Source organism: Numenius arquata, chromosome 2 (assembly GCF_964106895.1).
Source record: "Numenius arquata chromosome 2, bNumArq3.hap1.1, whole genome shotgun sequence".
Classification (NCBI taxonomy): domain Eukaryota; kingdom Metazoa; phylum Chordata; class Aves; order Charadriiformes; family Scolopacidae; genus Numenius; species Numenius arquata.
Window position 1 is genome coordinate 41,364,047 of NC_133577.1, and position 16,396 is coordinate 41,380,442.

Consider the following 16,396-nt stretch of genomic DNA (forward strand, 5'->3'; position numbering starts at 1 on the left):
AAACAGATGCTGTTCTGCCTGTTTGTACATAAGTTGGACATAGTTTTATTTTAGAAAAGTTGTTTTCTTGCTGATGGTTGATGACGGAAAACTGTTCACTATTGAACTTAGTCCTCTTTGATAAAACCTGTACATATAGAAAACATATTTTATGAGAAAAATCTTATTTTCAATATTTAACTGTTATTTTATTAGAAGATGGTTGTAAATATTTTAGGTGCTGTAGTGTAAAAAGCAGACTGTAATTTTAGGTGGCACAGGAAGTAACAAAATAAAAAAAAAAAAAAACACGTTTGTGATCTATGCTGGTTTCAGGTTCCTGCTGTTAGCATTTGGTTTGCACACAGCTTAATTTTAGGTCACTGCCTGCCTTGGATGTGTGAGGATGGCTTAGTGGCATGAATTTAGTACTTGTTTATCCCTCCCCCCTTTAAATATTTAGTACTGATCAGAACCTGTAACTGCTGTTTATATGTGTAAAAAGAAAGGGGTTTATGTTTCCAGTCGGTTTTATACTTTGGTAAAATATAGTTGCCTGGGTTTGCTAACAGGCTGTGCTGAGCACCTTTTTTTTAAAAAAAAAAAAAATTGAAGTATTTTTAAGAGGGGGAGGCTGCTGAAAACCAAGTTCATGTGTCAGTGTTTCAATGGATTCCTGAATGGCTCCAAGCAAAAAAAAAAAAAAAAAAAAAAAAAAGTATTTCATGTTTTCACCTCTATACAAAGTTGGGTGGATGCAAGTAGTATTGATAAAAACGAGTTGTGGTAAGAAGCATTCTCAGAAAGGTGGGGGGAAAGCTGAAGAAGGCAAGTCTACCTCTCACCTTCAGCAAAATAAATAATGATGAACATCACCTGCCCGGCCTCGGCGTCGGAAAAATTAACAATTCCCGCTTTCTTCCGTCCGGCAGCGGGGGTATCTTCTGGAAAAACAGAAAAGGGAGAGCGTGTGTGACGGGGAACCGGGGAAGGAGGCGGAGAAGCGACCGTTGGCGGCCAACGGCTCGGGCGCGCGCGTGATGGACGGCCGTTACTTCGCCGGTCCTTCCCTGAGGCAACGCTCGGGAAGGGAGGCGGGGACGGGGGTGGGGAGGCGAATTGGGAGCTCTTATGGCGCCGGACGGCGCCATAAGAGCTCCCAAATTCGCCTCCCCACGCCCGAGGGCGGCCATGCTCGCCGCCTCAGCGGGAGCTGCTTGGTCCGCCATGGAGGCGGGGGGCGCTCTTGGATCGGTTGGGCCTTTGGGCGGGCTCTTCTCCTTCCGGGCCGCCCGCTATAGTCGGCGGGTTAGGGCGGAGACAAGATGGCGGCGGCCTGCTTGTGGCGGCGGCTCTGTCAGGTGGGGTGTGTGGCGGGAGAGGGGGATGAGTGGGCTCCGTTCTCCTTCTCCTTCTCCTTCTCCTCCTTTCTCCTCCCACTCCCAAGGGGAGAGGGAAAAGGAGTTTGGGGCCGCACAGCGGCTGAGGGTCGGTGCTCGGCGCTGTGCAAACTCCGGCATCGCGTCCCCGGTGTGGAGCTGCGTGGTAGCCTTCCTCGGTGGGCTCCTGCGGGCTGGGGAGATCGCAAGTGGCTTCCTTTTTAGCGGGTCCTCAAAAGCTGTTCCCTGTAGTCATGGTTTTGCGGCGGTTACTCTGGTTGTAAGGGATGATGAAGAGTAGATGGCTTGGATTTGGACGTCATGTGCTAAGCCTGTTCCTAGTCTTAAAGTTTCAAATCTTACTACCGATGTTTTTTGCTGGTTTTAACTTCTAAAGAGTGATTGCTTTCTCTCAGGTTGAGAAATTCTGATGACAGGGGGTTTCCTATTCATTTTCTGAAGCTCTAAACTCCCGTCTTCACTGAATGTACCATGTTCTGGACTTGCTTACCTTTCCGGCATCTCTCTCCTGTGTCCTATAAGATCTCTTAACCAAACAAAATTGAGGCTATTTTGCATTTGGAGAGAGGTGATTTTGTTTTGTGCAAGACTAATACAGGAAGCGGACTCCTGTTATGTTGCAGTCTGAGTGTCTTTCCCACCTTCTATGATGGCCATTATCAAGAGCACATAAAGTATATTTAGGTCAGAGAATGAAGCAAGCTGTTAAAATATGCTTCAGCACCTGCTGAATGCCATCTTTGCTACCTGGGGTACTCAACGTATCATTTTGTCAAAGATTTGCACAGAGCACCTTTAATTTTATTTTACAAAAACTTTTGGCTCAATGCATGCCTACGTAATGAATAATAAAAGAAGACGGCGTGTGGTGGAAAAAGTATGCACAATCATAAAATATTGGAAAGGCTGCAGAACTTAGTTTGTGAGATAAAACTGTACTGTTTCATCATGGGTTTTTTTTAATTCATCTTTATTACACAAGACTGAAATTTTTCTATCCCAAAACCATGTAGCACAATATGCAATGAGAGTATATATCTTTGCATGCAAATAATAAATTCATGTTACAAGATCAAACATTTAGAAGTAAAAGAGTACATAGCAGAGACTGTGTGTATCCAAAGAAACCCAAAACCATATACAACTTTTAATTACAGTTCCAGTCAGTAGTCTTATATTTGTCATCTGGGGTCAGGTTCTGTGCCGTATACTTGCATACACAGGTTAAGCCCTGCACTGAATACAATTTTTTATGCTCGTGGGCCTATCTGCTCTCTGAAGTGATGTCAGGTGATAATGTTAGTGTACTTTATGTTGGCATTGAATGAAAGGGAGGCAGTATTCCGGTTTCAGAGACAGAGAATTGAGGTGCAAAGATCAAGATAACTTCATCAGATGTATTTCTTTAATTTTAGGTATTAAGGCTCAGGTGGTTCCCAGCATGAATTTTGAAATACTCTGAATGGTCATCAACTATAGTGGCAAATATTCAGTGCTCCTAAAGTTGCTTATTGTGTCATGCACTTGAGAATGTAACACCAGTGCTCATCTGTGAACATCTGGATTTGAAAGGCTTGCCCAAAGGGAAACATTCAGCTGTGCTCTCCAGACACCAGTCAGCTTTGTAAACTGGAAACTTTTCTATCTCTTCCTGCAGTCGCCTTCCTTACTGAATGCAGAATTACTTCAGAAAACAGCTTCATTTCTTGCTGATCTATAATATATAATGCATACTGGAGAAGGGACTGATAGCATCATATAGTTAGCTATGCGTATCTATGAGTGACTGTATTAAGATTACCTGGAAAAGTGTCAATTCTGGCTGTTTTCAGATGTTTGATTATAGTCACCTACATAACTAATGTGTGGGTATGTCTTTTCTCTCAAAATCTATGACTCCAACATCTGTTAAACAAGAGTATCAAGGCGCTGGAGGAGTAGCTAATTTTGCTTCAGCGTTCTGCTGCAGTGCAGCCCTGAGTTTCTCTTAAGCAACTCAGAGTTCTGGTTCCTTTTTTTTTTTTCCTCTCAAGTAGTCTATAATTTTGCCAAATTGAGAGTTAGTGGAAGGAAGCTAGAAGCCACATAATGTTCAGAAGGGAGCAATTTTTCTAGTGTGAAAGACAGTAATGTTACGTCTTGATTAACAGTTGCGTTCCCTCTTCAACACAGAAAAAAAAAATCATGTTTTCTTTTCAGTGTGGTTCGTTTACTTGTTAGAAGTATTTCTATTTAAATATTATCTTCAAAAGAACAAGTGTGCAAAATCACAGGGAATTTTTTTCTGAAAAAATGGGAAATTTCAAGTTAAATTCAGAGGTTGAATTTTTGCCTTTATAAGATACTGTTTTCAACTGCTTTTACAACAGAAAGTCCTACTTAGGCTCATCTCTTGACAAAACTAATAGATATTATATTATGAAAGTAAAAGTGAAGACAAAATACTATCATATACAGAAATGGTATCTGATGCCACATAAAATGTTTTTCTGCTAAAAAAATGTTTTGTGATTGGTATTCAGGTGTCTGGTTAATAATAGGTGCATGCTGTTATATTGTTCCCTTAATGTGTTCCTTTTTTTAGGTGCTATTGTATATTAAAATACATTTTAATGTACATTTTAATGGAGCTGGGGTTGTTCAGTCTGGGGAAGAGGAGACTGAGGGGAGACCTTATCGCTCTCTACAACTACCTGAAAGGAGGCTGTAGAGAGGCGGGGGTCGGTCTCTTCTCCCAAGTTACAGATGATAGGACAAGGGGTAATGGCCTCAAGTTACGCCAGGGGAAGTTCAGGTTAGATATTAGGAAATATTTCTTTACTGAAAGGGTTATCAGGCATTGGAATGGGCTGCCCAGGGAGGTGGTTGAGGCACCATCCCTGGAGGTATTCAAGAGAGGAGTTGACATGGTGCTTGGGAATATGGATTAGTGTTGGGTGGTGTGGTGGGGTGGGGGTGTGTGTTGTGGGTTGTTGGGGGTTTTTTTGTTTGTTTTTGTTGTTTTTTTTTTTTTTTCATTGGTTGGACTAGATGATCTTAAAAGGTCCCTTCCAACTTAGGTGATTCTGTGATTCTGTGATTTTCATGCTCCTGTTTTCCCATGCAAACTTTCTAATTTGGCAAAGCAGTACCTAGGAATGTGTTATGTTCTGGTGTGCAAAAAAGTAATCTTTAATAAACCTGTGGTAAATGACTACTTTCTGATTTGGGGGGGAAGCAACAACCCATAACCTATTTGTTTTATACAGGGATCAGCTTTTCCTGTCAATTATGCAAGCAGAATTATGCAAAAGCAGTGTTTTCTTCCGTAAGTATAAAAGGCCCTCCTTCTTTCCACTTCTCTACACTCCCTAAAAAATCCAACTTTAACAACTTGTTTTATGCTATCCCCATTACCACATTTCTAGAAACTCCAACTTGATGAGAGGAAGGCTGGCTGGATCCCATGTTGATACACAGGAGCCTAAGACTAATCCTTTGGTAAGTGTTTCATAGAATGATATTTTGTATATTTTCTTAGTAACAAAGAGGGTGTACAGGAAAACTGGAATTCCTTTATTGCAGCATTTTAAAGTTTTGTCTTAATGATGTCAAATTTGCCGTAGAGAAAGAAACAATTTACATTATTGGTATTTGAGATATTTTAAAATTTTTTTTTCCCAGCAAGATTTCTGTACCTCGCAATTACCTCTTAGTTGCTTTCCTCCTCTGCGCAGCTATAACTCCATGAAATATCAGCCTTTTGCCACGTTCAGTTCAGCCCTTACAGCAGCTCAGCCAGCCTAAGGCCTTTGTCTCTGGCTTGGAAACTGGGAATCCAGGGCTGATGAGGTGGGAAGTTCATGAAGGCACGTAGTGGATATCTTGTGTTTAGAATCTGAATGCCTTGATTTTGACTCAGACCTCAAAAACATGTGCTCAATCTGTATAATACATGCAAGCAAGCCAAAAATCTTATAGGCAGTATTAGATCCACAGTGCAATCCCAGCCTTCCTGACACATCTGGTATGTGCTGGATTTACTGTGCTACAGTGCCTGGGAGTAAACCTGTGGGAAAATCAGTGTTTCCTGGACACATCAAGGCTTTTCGGAGGATCAGTGAGCCCAGGCCATCAGAAATCGAAGCTTTAACTGAAAGTCATAAATTTGTAACTGAAGGTCATAAACTTTTACCTGGACAAATATAAAGGATAATATGCCTGGGGAAGCCCACTATGTTTAAAGTAGCCTTATAACTGACTTACTAAAGTGAGAATTCTGGTTACTGTTCATACCTGAGCAAAGTTTGAGAATTTCAGGTATTCTCATACTGCTATTTAAAATACAAATATTGGTACTCCAGACTTGCTTTAACATGAGCCTCATTCTTGCTTTTTCATTCTAGCATTCTTGCTAGTGTTGTCCCTGTCAAATTTATCTGGCATTCCCTTTCCTTTTCTGATTAAGAAATTTTACCTAAATATTCAGAAGTTAGGTATCTTGTCACACTTTTGCCTTCCCTGATAAGAGTGAGAACTGTCAATCAAGGTAATACTGTCAGCCTCTTGCAGATAAACTAAAATAAGCAGCTAACTGTGTGGGGGTTTTTTTCCTCATTTAAAAATGGGTTGCACAGCTAAGAAACTATGCAGTGCATGCATTAATTAAGGAGAGCATGGAGTGGTAACACTTGTCCTTTCTTTAAAAACGCAGGTATCTATTTCAGATGAGCCAGAAACACTGTACAAGAGATTGTCCCTTTTAGTTAAAGGCCATGATAAAGCTGTGTTGGACAGCTATGAATATTTTGCAGTGCTTGCAGCTAAAGAACTTGGCATCTCTGTTGAAAAAGTGTAAGTAACTGATCTGTAGAGTGATATGGTGTCAGATACTTACGTCATCTACTGTATATTCAGGCTCTGTGCTTAGAAGTATTTTCTCTTTTTCAGAAGAAAGAGGTGTAATCTGACATGTTTTTTCTCAGATTATAAATCTAACGCTTCTTAGATGGCAGCACAGCGATGAGAAAGCAGCAGCATTTCTACACTCAGCACTGCCATAGTAGAATTGCGTTTCAACTACGTGAAGTTTATTGACATTACTCTAAGTACAGTTGTCAGTGCTGTAGCTTCCCTGAACTAATGCCAATTAATACCTGAGTATTAACCGTGCCCATGTGGGTTAATAATAGACTGTACCAGTGTTTAATACTTCCTTGTAGATCTTCTAAATGTCAAATAAGGGCAGGGATTTCAGCATAGTCTTTCAGATAATCTGCATTAGTATCCTTCATGTAAAATGAAATTTTCTTGTTGTGCTTTCTTCAGACATAAACCTCCAAAGAAGATAGAACGATTGACACTTCTAAAATCTGTTCACATTTACAAGAAGCACAGAGTCCAGTATGAAATGAGAACACATTACATGTGTTTAGAAGTAAGAAAATGTTTTTTTCTTTTAAAAAAAAAAAAAAGTGTGTTCTGGGTGCACGATTCGAAGATGTTAATAGATGTTAGTTCAGGAGCGAACACTAACTTTGTATTTACCTGGGTTGGGGAGGAAAGTGCAGGTAGTAGCAGAAAATAACTGACCCAGGTACATCAATTGTAAAACAAGTTATTCTGAGTGCACAGCCTATGTAATTTTTGGATTAAAAGGCTGATTTTGACCATCATCTTAACAGCTGAAAGAATGATTAAAAAATAAGGTAGAACTGAGGGTTATCTTTATGTGGTTTATGCCGTTAGTTTCTGAGAATCAGTGGGATAGGAGCTTTCTCAGGAAGGGAAGAAGATGCAGCTAAACCATTGTCATTACCAGTCACTAAGGGTTCTGTTCTTTGTGAGTTTGTCTGATACTTTTGAACACACATACTTTTGCGCTATGCAACAACGTGTGGCAAACTAAAACTGCGTGGGGGAAATACAAGAAAGGAAGCATATACAAACCACTAGCTCTGTGGCTGATGACACAGACTTCTGTATGGTTTAGAATGCAGCTGTGGTTGACTTTCTTAGAAGAAAGGTTTACTGCCAGCATTTGTGGCTCCTGGGTCTCTTACTGTATATTTGCACAGTGCTTAGCAAAATGGGACTTTGCTTGAATTCCCCAGACACTAGTGCAGTCAAATAGCTGCCCACAGACCATAAGCACTATTTTTGCCATCCAGGAGAACCTAGAAAATCAAGAATTCAATGGAATTCTGGAGGTGCAGGATTTATAACAAGCTTGAACTTTGAGACTATGTAAAAACTGCTAATTCTTGCAAACCTGTAATTTAATTTCATCTGGTACCTGCAGTGTTACGATTCACCACTTCCATCATAATCAATGCATGTGACCACAGGCAGTATGTACAATTCTGTGGAGTGAAATAACTGCTTTATACTTATGTGAGAGTTGTGTACAGCTTAGCTGCCTCCGGTCAGTATTATGGAAGCTACTAAGATGCTTGTTCCCATAGCAAGAACTAGAGAAGCTAGGGCAAACTGGTTTTTTTTTGTATTCTGTTCAAAGTATTAACAGTAGTAGTTCATTAAAAAAGCATTACTTCTGTTTCAGTTAAAACATCTAACAAGCAGTACTGCTGCAGTTTACTTGGAGTATGTTCAACGAAACTTACCTGAAGGGGTTGCCATGGAAGTAAAAAAGGTAAGTTTCCTTCTCACTTCATTAACTGTTATGAGACCAAGTCCTGATGCAAGTATCACTAACTACTGAAGTCTTTAGAAAGTCAGCAGAGGAAGTGCGTGTGATTTGAAGGAACGTTTTTCCAAAGTATGAAATGGTAAAGAGGCCGTATTGCTAAAAAAGGCCACTAGGTGGCATTTTTAATCTGATAAATATCTTAAACCAGAATAAATAAAGCAAAGCAGTTAGATGTTAACTAGTTGGTATAATAAATAGTTGTTTTGCTTCCCTTTTAGACTAAGATAGAGAAAATACCTGAACACATTCAGAAACCAGTTTGGGATACACTACCTCAGGTAGAAGAAACTGAAGTCAAGTCATGAACCCACCAGGTACTTGGCTGCATTAGCGCTGAAATTAGTTGCTCCTATCAACCTAACTCACTGAGACGGTCTGCTGTTAAATAAAAGTTCTCTTATAAAGTAATTATATAAACTCTTGTTTCATTGAGTTATTCTTGATCATAACTCCAGTACATGTAGAGTGAACAACTGTAAAGGGAAGAATTTTGACTGTACTCTGTAATCAAGAACTATGGTCGTCTATAATGTAATCATAGAAAGGTAACTTTTGTTTTTTTATATATACATAAGTGTATATATAAATATATTTTATTAAAAATCTCAATTTCTTTTTTATACTGAATGGCTTCTGAATTCTGAAAGACTTGCAAAATCCACTTCAAATTCGTGTAACGTTTCATGTTATGGATGCCAGATTGTTAAACACTTTTTGCTATTGCTTCTTTGAAGTAACGGAATCCTACGTGTACGTACTGCTTATCTATTGCGTTGTAGTAAGTCAAAAACCACAATCTTAAGGACACTGAGGCATATTGAGACTTTTCTAGGCTCCTACAGTTCCAATAGCCTCCTTTCCAGGTTTAGCAACTGCTTGCTAACAGAAGAACATAGCGATCACAGTACAAACCTGAGAGTTCCACGGTCTTATGTCTCTAACTTAATGAAGTTCTTTTAGAACCATGTTGCAAAGCAAATGGATACCAGAAAGTGTCAGTGTGGATAGGACAAACAGTGCATTAAGTGTTTTAGTTCGCTACAGGGGAAGGTATAGCCTTTTTCTAAACTGGCTGGGTTGGTTATTGTGTAAACCCAGTCTAGCTGGATACTACTTAAGCTTAGAGGGGAAAAACAGTGCAAATAGCAAAAGAGTGCTCAACTGCTTTGAAGATTAGTTCACTGTGAATCAAAGGAGATGATACTGGGTGCAAAGCCATCATCGACTTTACCTTCAGATTGCATTAAGCTCTTCTACCTTTACCAGGTAAACAGGAAGGACACGGTCACTGGATAAGACGACCAGAGAGGCTGGATCATACTTGTCAAGAGCACTCAAAGGTTTTTACAATCACAGAAGAAAAGAAGCCCAGTGTTATTATGAGATAGAAATGGACAATCTTAATGACAGATAGTTGAAAGACAAGAAACTAAGCTTGTGCTTGAAGATTGTCTGCATTTTCTAGCTGTACAGAGGCTCAGAGCTGTTTTAGGAGGGATATTTCAAGACAGCCAATATAGCTGGTACCACTCATGGTAGAAAGTAATCTGTCTGTGCATCTTCAACAATATGCCTCAAAAAAAGCCCTTATGGGAAGATATGCTGCCAAGCTTTCCCTTCAAGGTGTTTGCTTTCCTCAGTTTCGAACTATTCTTCCTTTCTCTCATTCCTAGTATTCAGTCATAATAGCATTTCTTAAAGTCATGTCAGATACTAGATAATGTGAAGGAAGAAACTGTGAGCTGACCTCGTTAAATAAAGCTGGTGCTTCAGAGGAACAGCCTCTTTCAAGTCTGTGTTATATTTTCTTCAAATTTGCCATGCTTCTGTGCTTTAGTTTTGCATAAGCCACCTGCCAAGTTCAAGCTATATATAGTATTGAATTGTGACTGTGCTCAGTACTAAGTCTTTCCACATCTCTGTTTGATGCATGGTAAGATTAAGGGGTTGTCTTTTATTGTCTCTGGTGTTCTACTTTCATCCTGCAGTTTTTGGCTATATGGCCAGTCAGCGTGGCTTGTCGATTGGCTCAGAGTTTTAGTTATCAGACCTAAATAGGAACGAATTAGGAGACAGATGCAGAAAGTACTAACCCATGTAAGCAGCCCCTTGGCAGAAGGAATAGTTGATCTTGGGAAAGGCATGTGATTAGATAATTTCTTGCTTCCAGCCTCATTGCATGCTGGGGAAGGCCAGTGCACATTTAAAGGGATCTCTGGACCGTAACTGTGTTGACAGAGCCATAGCTAACTGCCATCACAGATTATGTCCGTCCCAAAAAAGCATGACTCTCACAGACCCAATATTTGCTATTGCTGCCATCTTACTAACCTCAGTAGGCCACACTTCTCTTCCTTACTTTCCCCTGTATGAAACTTCCTTCCTGTGATCCTTCCCTGCTTTCTCTGTCTTCCCCTTCACACTTAGGGGTTTCCTAAGGCATAACAACATGTTTGTATCTCTAGTTATGCCTTTGCATGACACCATAACAATGCAATAGACTCTGATCAGATCATCTTTTTCCACCTACTAATGTGGCTTCTGACTTTCACAGCATGTTCTTGATGCTCACTTATAAAACCTCAGATAAAATATTTTGTTGTATAAACTATTTCCATTCTTTACTTCTTTTCCCATTCTTTTTCTTCATGCTTCTCCAGGTTTGACTTCTGCCATCTTTCTTAGCAAGTGCCAACACAACATTGCTTTAATCAATTTAAAATCATTGCTTTAAATCTTCTCTCAAGTCATCTTTCTACCTACTGACCATCTTGTCTCATTTTCAATCTGAAAATTTTTAGTTGAATTTTAGAGAAAGTTAATAAAAATGTTATGCTTCATACCATTTATAAACATCAGTATTTAAACACGCTGTATTGTGTTGTTATGAGTCAGACATTCAGAGCCTTAAATGATATCTAGACAGACTTGTAATCTGTCTGAAGTGCCCACTTCTGCGTTCATATAGCAAAATTACCAGAATGACCCCAATTTCATGACCTGAAATAAAAGCAGTATGTGCCACACAGGATGTTCACAGCAAAGCATTCTGATTCTTTAATGCAGTCTGAATTTATTCTAAGCTTTTCATCATAGCGCTCTAGAGCATGTATTGCCATTTCTTAGACATGCCAGGGGTCATCAGTCATGCCTGGAATGTTACTTCAATTTTGGTTTCTACAGTTAGTCTTAACCATACCACCACCACTTAATTATCGTGTTAGCTTTAATATGACTATACAGCAGGCTTCTTGCTTTAGAACCCTTTCCTGCCAGTCTCTGCACTTCATGTGCCAGGAAATTAATAACTATTTACCTGTTATTCTACGGAGCACTGGAAATAAAGTGATTTACTCAGGAAGTTGTGACATAAGAAAGTTTTGCTCTTTGTATAGTATAAAGCTGTAGTTAAAACTGCTTCAAGTCTGCTGTTGTCTTAGATCAAACTCCACTAAAACAGGCAGAGTATTTGTCCCTTCAAATTAGAAGTTTGGGAATAGAACCTCACACAGTGATCATGGCTTTTCCAAGCAAGTGCCATTAGGAAATGCCACCCTTCCTCTAGTTTCCATGCTTTTGCAGCCAGAAAAGAGCACAGCTGGCTTTTAAAAATATCTTTCCTGTCATAAAAGTTGGGGAGATTTCTTGCTCCTGTTTAAAAAGTTCATCCTCAGGTTTCTCTCTGACTAGTTTGCTGTGGTTTTCTCAAGTTCAGGGGTGAGTTTTTTCCCCACAAAAATCAGTATTTACCCTTGTCCATTTGTGTGTTGAAAAGTGGATGTTACATTTCTGACCGTCGTTTATAAGACAACCATGATAAATCACGAAGGGCCTCAGAGGATCTGAGTGTACAACAGCTTGCCAGTGCACCAGGGAATGAGTGTACCACTGTATGCCCACGCATACTCTACCTCAACTGACCCACTTTCTTCATGATATAGGAATAGGAGAGGAATTTCATTAACAGTAGGAACATTTTTAAAACCCCCGACTTTTAATGCAAGCAATATATTTGTTCAGTAAGAGGACAGCATGGGATTTGGGGTTTTGTCTCACTCTAAAAAAAGAAGCTGCTGTTCAGTCCAAACTTCCTAGTTCCCTTAACAAAAAGTAACTTTCTTTGGAAATGCTGTCTATTGAATTACGAGAAATGTGATTGCTAAAAAGTACACATTTTCTTTCTACTTGGATAAGATGCCGCTTGATAGTATCAGAAAGCGTGCAGTGTTTCACATCTGCTGATGCAAGGTCTTCTGTACATCAGCACATTATTGTCATTCATCTTTCATTCCCTCCTGCCATGTAAATATTAACTGTTCTTTGCTTCAGTATTAGAATGTATTTCCAGTTCAAAATAATAGGTTGGGGTTTTTTTAATGTTAGTTACAGAAAACATTCATAGGGCCTTTTCCCTAAGCCATTAAAGTACAAAAGTTTTGCCTTTTCTTCAGAGGAAGTTAAAATATCTACAGTATGGAGGAGACACAGTGACATCATAATCAAGTAACACAAGATTCTAAGCGTGTACAGCAACTTCACATACTTGGAGTTGATTAGAGGCACTTTAGTCTGTGGTGGTCGTGCTGCTAAGAAACTGAAGGTTTAGTCTGCTGCCAAAAATCAAAGGCAGTGATGAAACTTTCCGACCAAAACAATCATTCTGCATTATCCAAAAGGAAACATAAAAAGTAAAACTGATGCTCTATTCATAGATTACTTCAGTAACTAGTTGGCAGAAAAATGAACTCTAGTATTTTAAACAGGACCAGTTTTCATCTGACCAGTTCTTCCTTAACGTTGGCACCCACTCAAAAGGAGAGAAAGTCATAATGTGGATTTCTTTCCTCTTTTCTCTAGCGTCACATTCAAATCTATACCTCTACTTGGCTTTTAAATATTGAATAACCTGTCCCAGTGCAGGGTATCAAGGATTGGAAAATATGTACTGCAGAACTAGTTTGAAACACTGAAAAGAATGTATGAATTTTTTTGGGTGTCCACAGAAGGTTTAGGTCTGTGTCTTCATCCCGGTCTTTCATGTTCAGTTCTCCATTTCTGGCATATAAACTGGAATGCACGTTTGCTAAGTTGTCAGCTGAGCTACCTACTGAATGATACCTGATTCTACATAAATGTTTGTGAGTTTGGAGTTTCTTAAGCTAATGTTGCTATAGACAAGACATGGATTCAGGCAGCTTATGTAGTTAGTGTACTTTGGATCTTTCTAAAATGCTTCCTGCCCCCAAAAAAATACCAGACTAAAATTTTAAGATATGCTCTCTTATTCTCCATATTCCATGTTTTTTCAGTGTGTAAGCTCGGTAGTGTTTTTTACATTAACAACATATTACAGTAACTGCAGTGTAAGGAATTGCAGTGTCACTAAACCTATTAGCCATTTTCTTGTCAAAAGAAATGCAGCTTAATTTTCAACACCGTCGCTCGAAATACAGCTCACACCGGTAAAAACAAAAGCAGTGGCAAAGCAGTTTCTAAACATAGTTTCCCTCAGCAAAATAAGAATATTAGGTTAAATATGGCTATTTGAGAACAGAAATAGGAAAGCACCCAGCAGTTCTTTTCTTAGCTAAATTAGTTTTGCTTAAGAATAAGCAAACAAGCAACTTGCACACGTAAGTAAAAAGTATTTGCCTGAATAACTTTTTGTTCCTCATTAATGCTAGAGAAAGAGGAATAAAGAAGTTTTAAAAATCTGTTGCTTTAAATGTGGCCGTGCTCTGCTCTTTCAATAGGTCAGCATACCACCTCCAGCTAGCTTCAGAGGGGCACTGTGTTGCCCTTTAGAAGACAATAGCATCATTCTTTCACCAAAAAAGTCATGCCACATCCTGAACGTCCTGCAGCTGCAGCGGCCTGCTGAAATGGCCGGCTCCAAAGGCACTCGGGTTCTCCTGCAGGGAACTTTCAGTTTTGTGAAGTAGCCTGTAAGTAGAAAGTTTGGAGGATTTTGTGATAAAAAATTCATTTTATATTTTTAAGTCAGCAGCTGCCAAACACTGTATTTGGTCATAGCTCGGCTTTTTTTGTTTTCGCTGGTATTCATTTTCTTGTTATTCTCTATTTTATACAAATAGCACATGAAGGCAAATTAAAGATACTTGCCTTTGCGTAGGTGCCAGCTGCTACCAGGAAAGGAGCAATGTATAGAAAGAGGCAACAGAAAAGATTAAGCAAGGACAGACTGAGATGAAGGAAGAAATGAACCTCCTCTCTTGCCCTTCACATTGCTTCAAGCCGGTACAGTTACGCATCTTTTTATTATATGCCACAATACAGCATATAGTAAAGAAATCAGCATTGAACTTTATAAGCTATACGCTACAGTCTGTGGTGTAAATTCCACTCCCTAAGTAACTTACGGCAAAATTATTTCAAGTTTAGCTCTCCATTTGTGCATTTGGGTGGGAAAAGAGTGTGATCAATACATTTATTCCAACTAAAAACATACACTAAAATGAAAAAAATGGCATCTGACAAGGGAAAAGGCAAAAGTAGAAGTAGAAATGCAGGGATGAAGAGAAGCATGAAAGTGAGTGCTGCACTGATAAATGAGACAGAAGAATGAAGGCAGTAAGCTAACGATGAGGAATCCGTTACGTTTAAATTAGCAGAGTTCTCTAAAATAAAGGAAGTGGCTTTTATAAACCATGTGTCTCTAGAACATGTCATGCAGATGAAAGTGCTGAAGATACACAGGTAGCAGAGCAGACTTCTGCTGCCGGGGTTTATCGTGGCTGCTGACAGAATTAGGTCAGCAGAGCAGATTACAAATAATTCAAGCTTTTTGCCTTGGTTTTCTTTCCAGTATTATTGCTGGAATCAAAGACGCTGCTGCATAGGAAATCTGTAAAAAGAGCATTGCTGGTGCTATGATACTGTGCTAGCAACTAGAAGCTCCAGTGTAAGTGATGTGATTTCACTTCAGAAATGCAATTTCAGGTAGTTGAACCAGGGTCCAACTTGGTTTGGAATTTTTAAGTCAATGGAGTGATTAGCAGTTGCATTTTATTTGGAACGGAGTTGCAGAGAGAGCCTGTGGGGGAACCAGTTTCAGCACTTCCCGCTGCGTTTCCCTTTCCCTGCTGCTAGTTCAGGCTCCCCCCACTGTCCCCAGCAGAGGCAGGGGTCCCTCTGCCTACTGACCCACTACTGGACCATGCTGGGAGGAGAGGGACATGGCCTGGAACAGGTGAGCTGCCTTCCTGGGTTGTGTGCACTCCCGCTGCTGAGGCACCAGCCTGCCCTGTGTACTGCTCTCGCTGCTGACAGGAGCAAAAATTAATAAATAAAAATAAAAAGATAATATACCACATAATAATACCATACCGGGTCGCTACATGCTTTCCGGTCTCATGAGGTATCAAGGTCAGTGCCGCTTTGCTGCCTGTGCCTCACCACAGAGAAGCCAAGGTGCTAATCTCCTACGGAGCACATCTTCCAAGACACATTTGTGAATGGCAGCACAAGTAGTTCACAAACAGTTTAATCCTAAGCACCAAATCTGACCCAAGCAGGATTCTCACACAAGGTGTGGGGAGGAGAGAGGAAGGAGATGAGCAGAAAGGGGGCAGCAGTCCCAGGTGTATAATTGGTTTCGAGGGTGAAACTGAAGTCAGGATGAAGGAAAATGGGGGACAGGAGCTATTAAGCTACAGGCCCAAATCTTGCAAGCTTGTAGAAAACCATCCCTGTTACTGCCAGAAGAAGTGTGAATAAATGATCACAGAAGCAAGTGCTGGCATTCAGAGTGTCACAAAAGAACAAGATTAGCACATTTTTAATTCATAAGGCAACATTAAAAAGCAGAATGAAACTCAACTTAGTGTGAAATATTACCATAGCCAGAATTTTTAAAAAGAGACACTTTTAAACAGCACTTAAATCCAACCTATCCTTACTACCACCAAGTTCCTGTAATTTCCCTTTTGTTTTTAACACGTACATGAACACACAGGCTTCCAGCTGCTCACTACCTTAGCAGTTGTTCCCAAGTTCAGTCCCCCAAAAGCTCCTGAGTCCCCGGAGTTCAGCTCTGAACGACGACAACTCCTCTTCCTGCCGTCTCCCAGTGCCAAACTGCAAAGTCAATAAGCAACAATTATTGCAACGTGCAAATAAACCTCCTTTTTCACACTTAGACAGAGGTAGGATGGATTGGCGGTATTTTTCCTCTTACAGAGCATGGCTGCCAACTCCACCAAAAAAACTGGTAGTCGGAAATAGTTCATTTTAGCCAGTGGTGTTACGTGATGTGTTGGCTTTTACAGAGCCTGCGAAGGGAATTCCTACTGCTGGGCCACAGCCATGT

At 40.0% G+C, this 16,396-nt stretch overlaps 1 protein-coding gene across 2 annotated transcripts; it reads left to right on the top strand.

Moving 5' to 3' along the window:
* Positions 1-1,077: 1,077 nt before the first annotated feature.
* Positions 1,078-14,730, top strand: MRPS10 (mitochondrial ribosomal protein S10). Of its 2 annotated transcripts, none has more exons than XM_074163081.1 (8): positions 1,078-1,340; positions 4,628-4,686; positions 4,787-4,859; positions 6,073-6,212; positions 6,687-6,795; positions 7,921-8,010; positions 8,286-8,381; positions 9,334-9,843. In XM_074163081.1, exons 1-7 carry the CDS (start codon positions 1,305-1,307, stop codon positions 8,370-8,372), a joined length of 594 nt encoding a protein of 197 aa, XP_074019182.1. In that variant the 5' UTR covers positions 1,078-1,304; the 3' UTR covers positions 8,373-8,381; positions 9,334-9,843. The 2 variants fall into 2 exon arrangements, with proteins under 2 accessions (XP_074019182.1, XP_074019191.1); XM_074163090.1 differs by lacking the exon at positions 9,334-9,843 and adding an exon at positions 13,821-14,730 and having other exon boundaries at positions 1,283-1,340.
* The last annotated feature ends 1,666 nt before the right edge of the window (positions 14,731-16,396 follow it).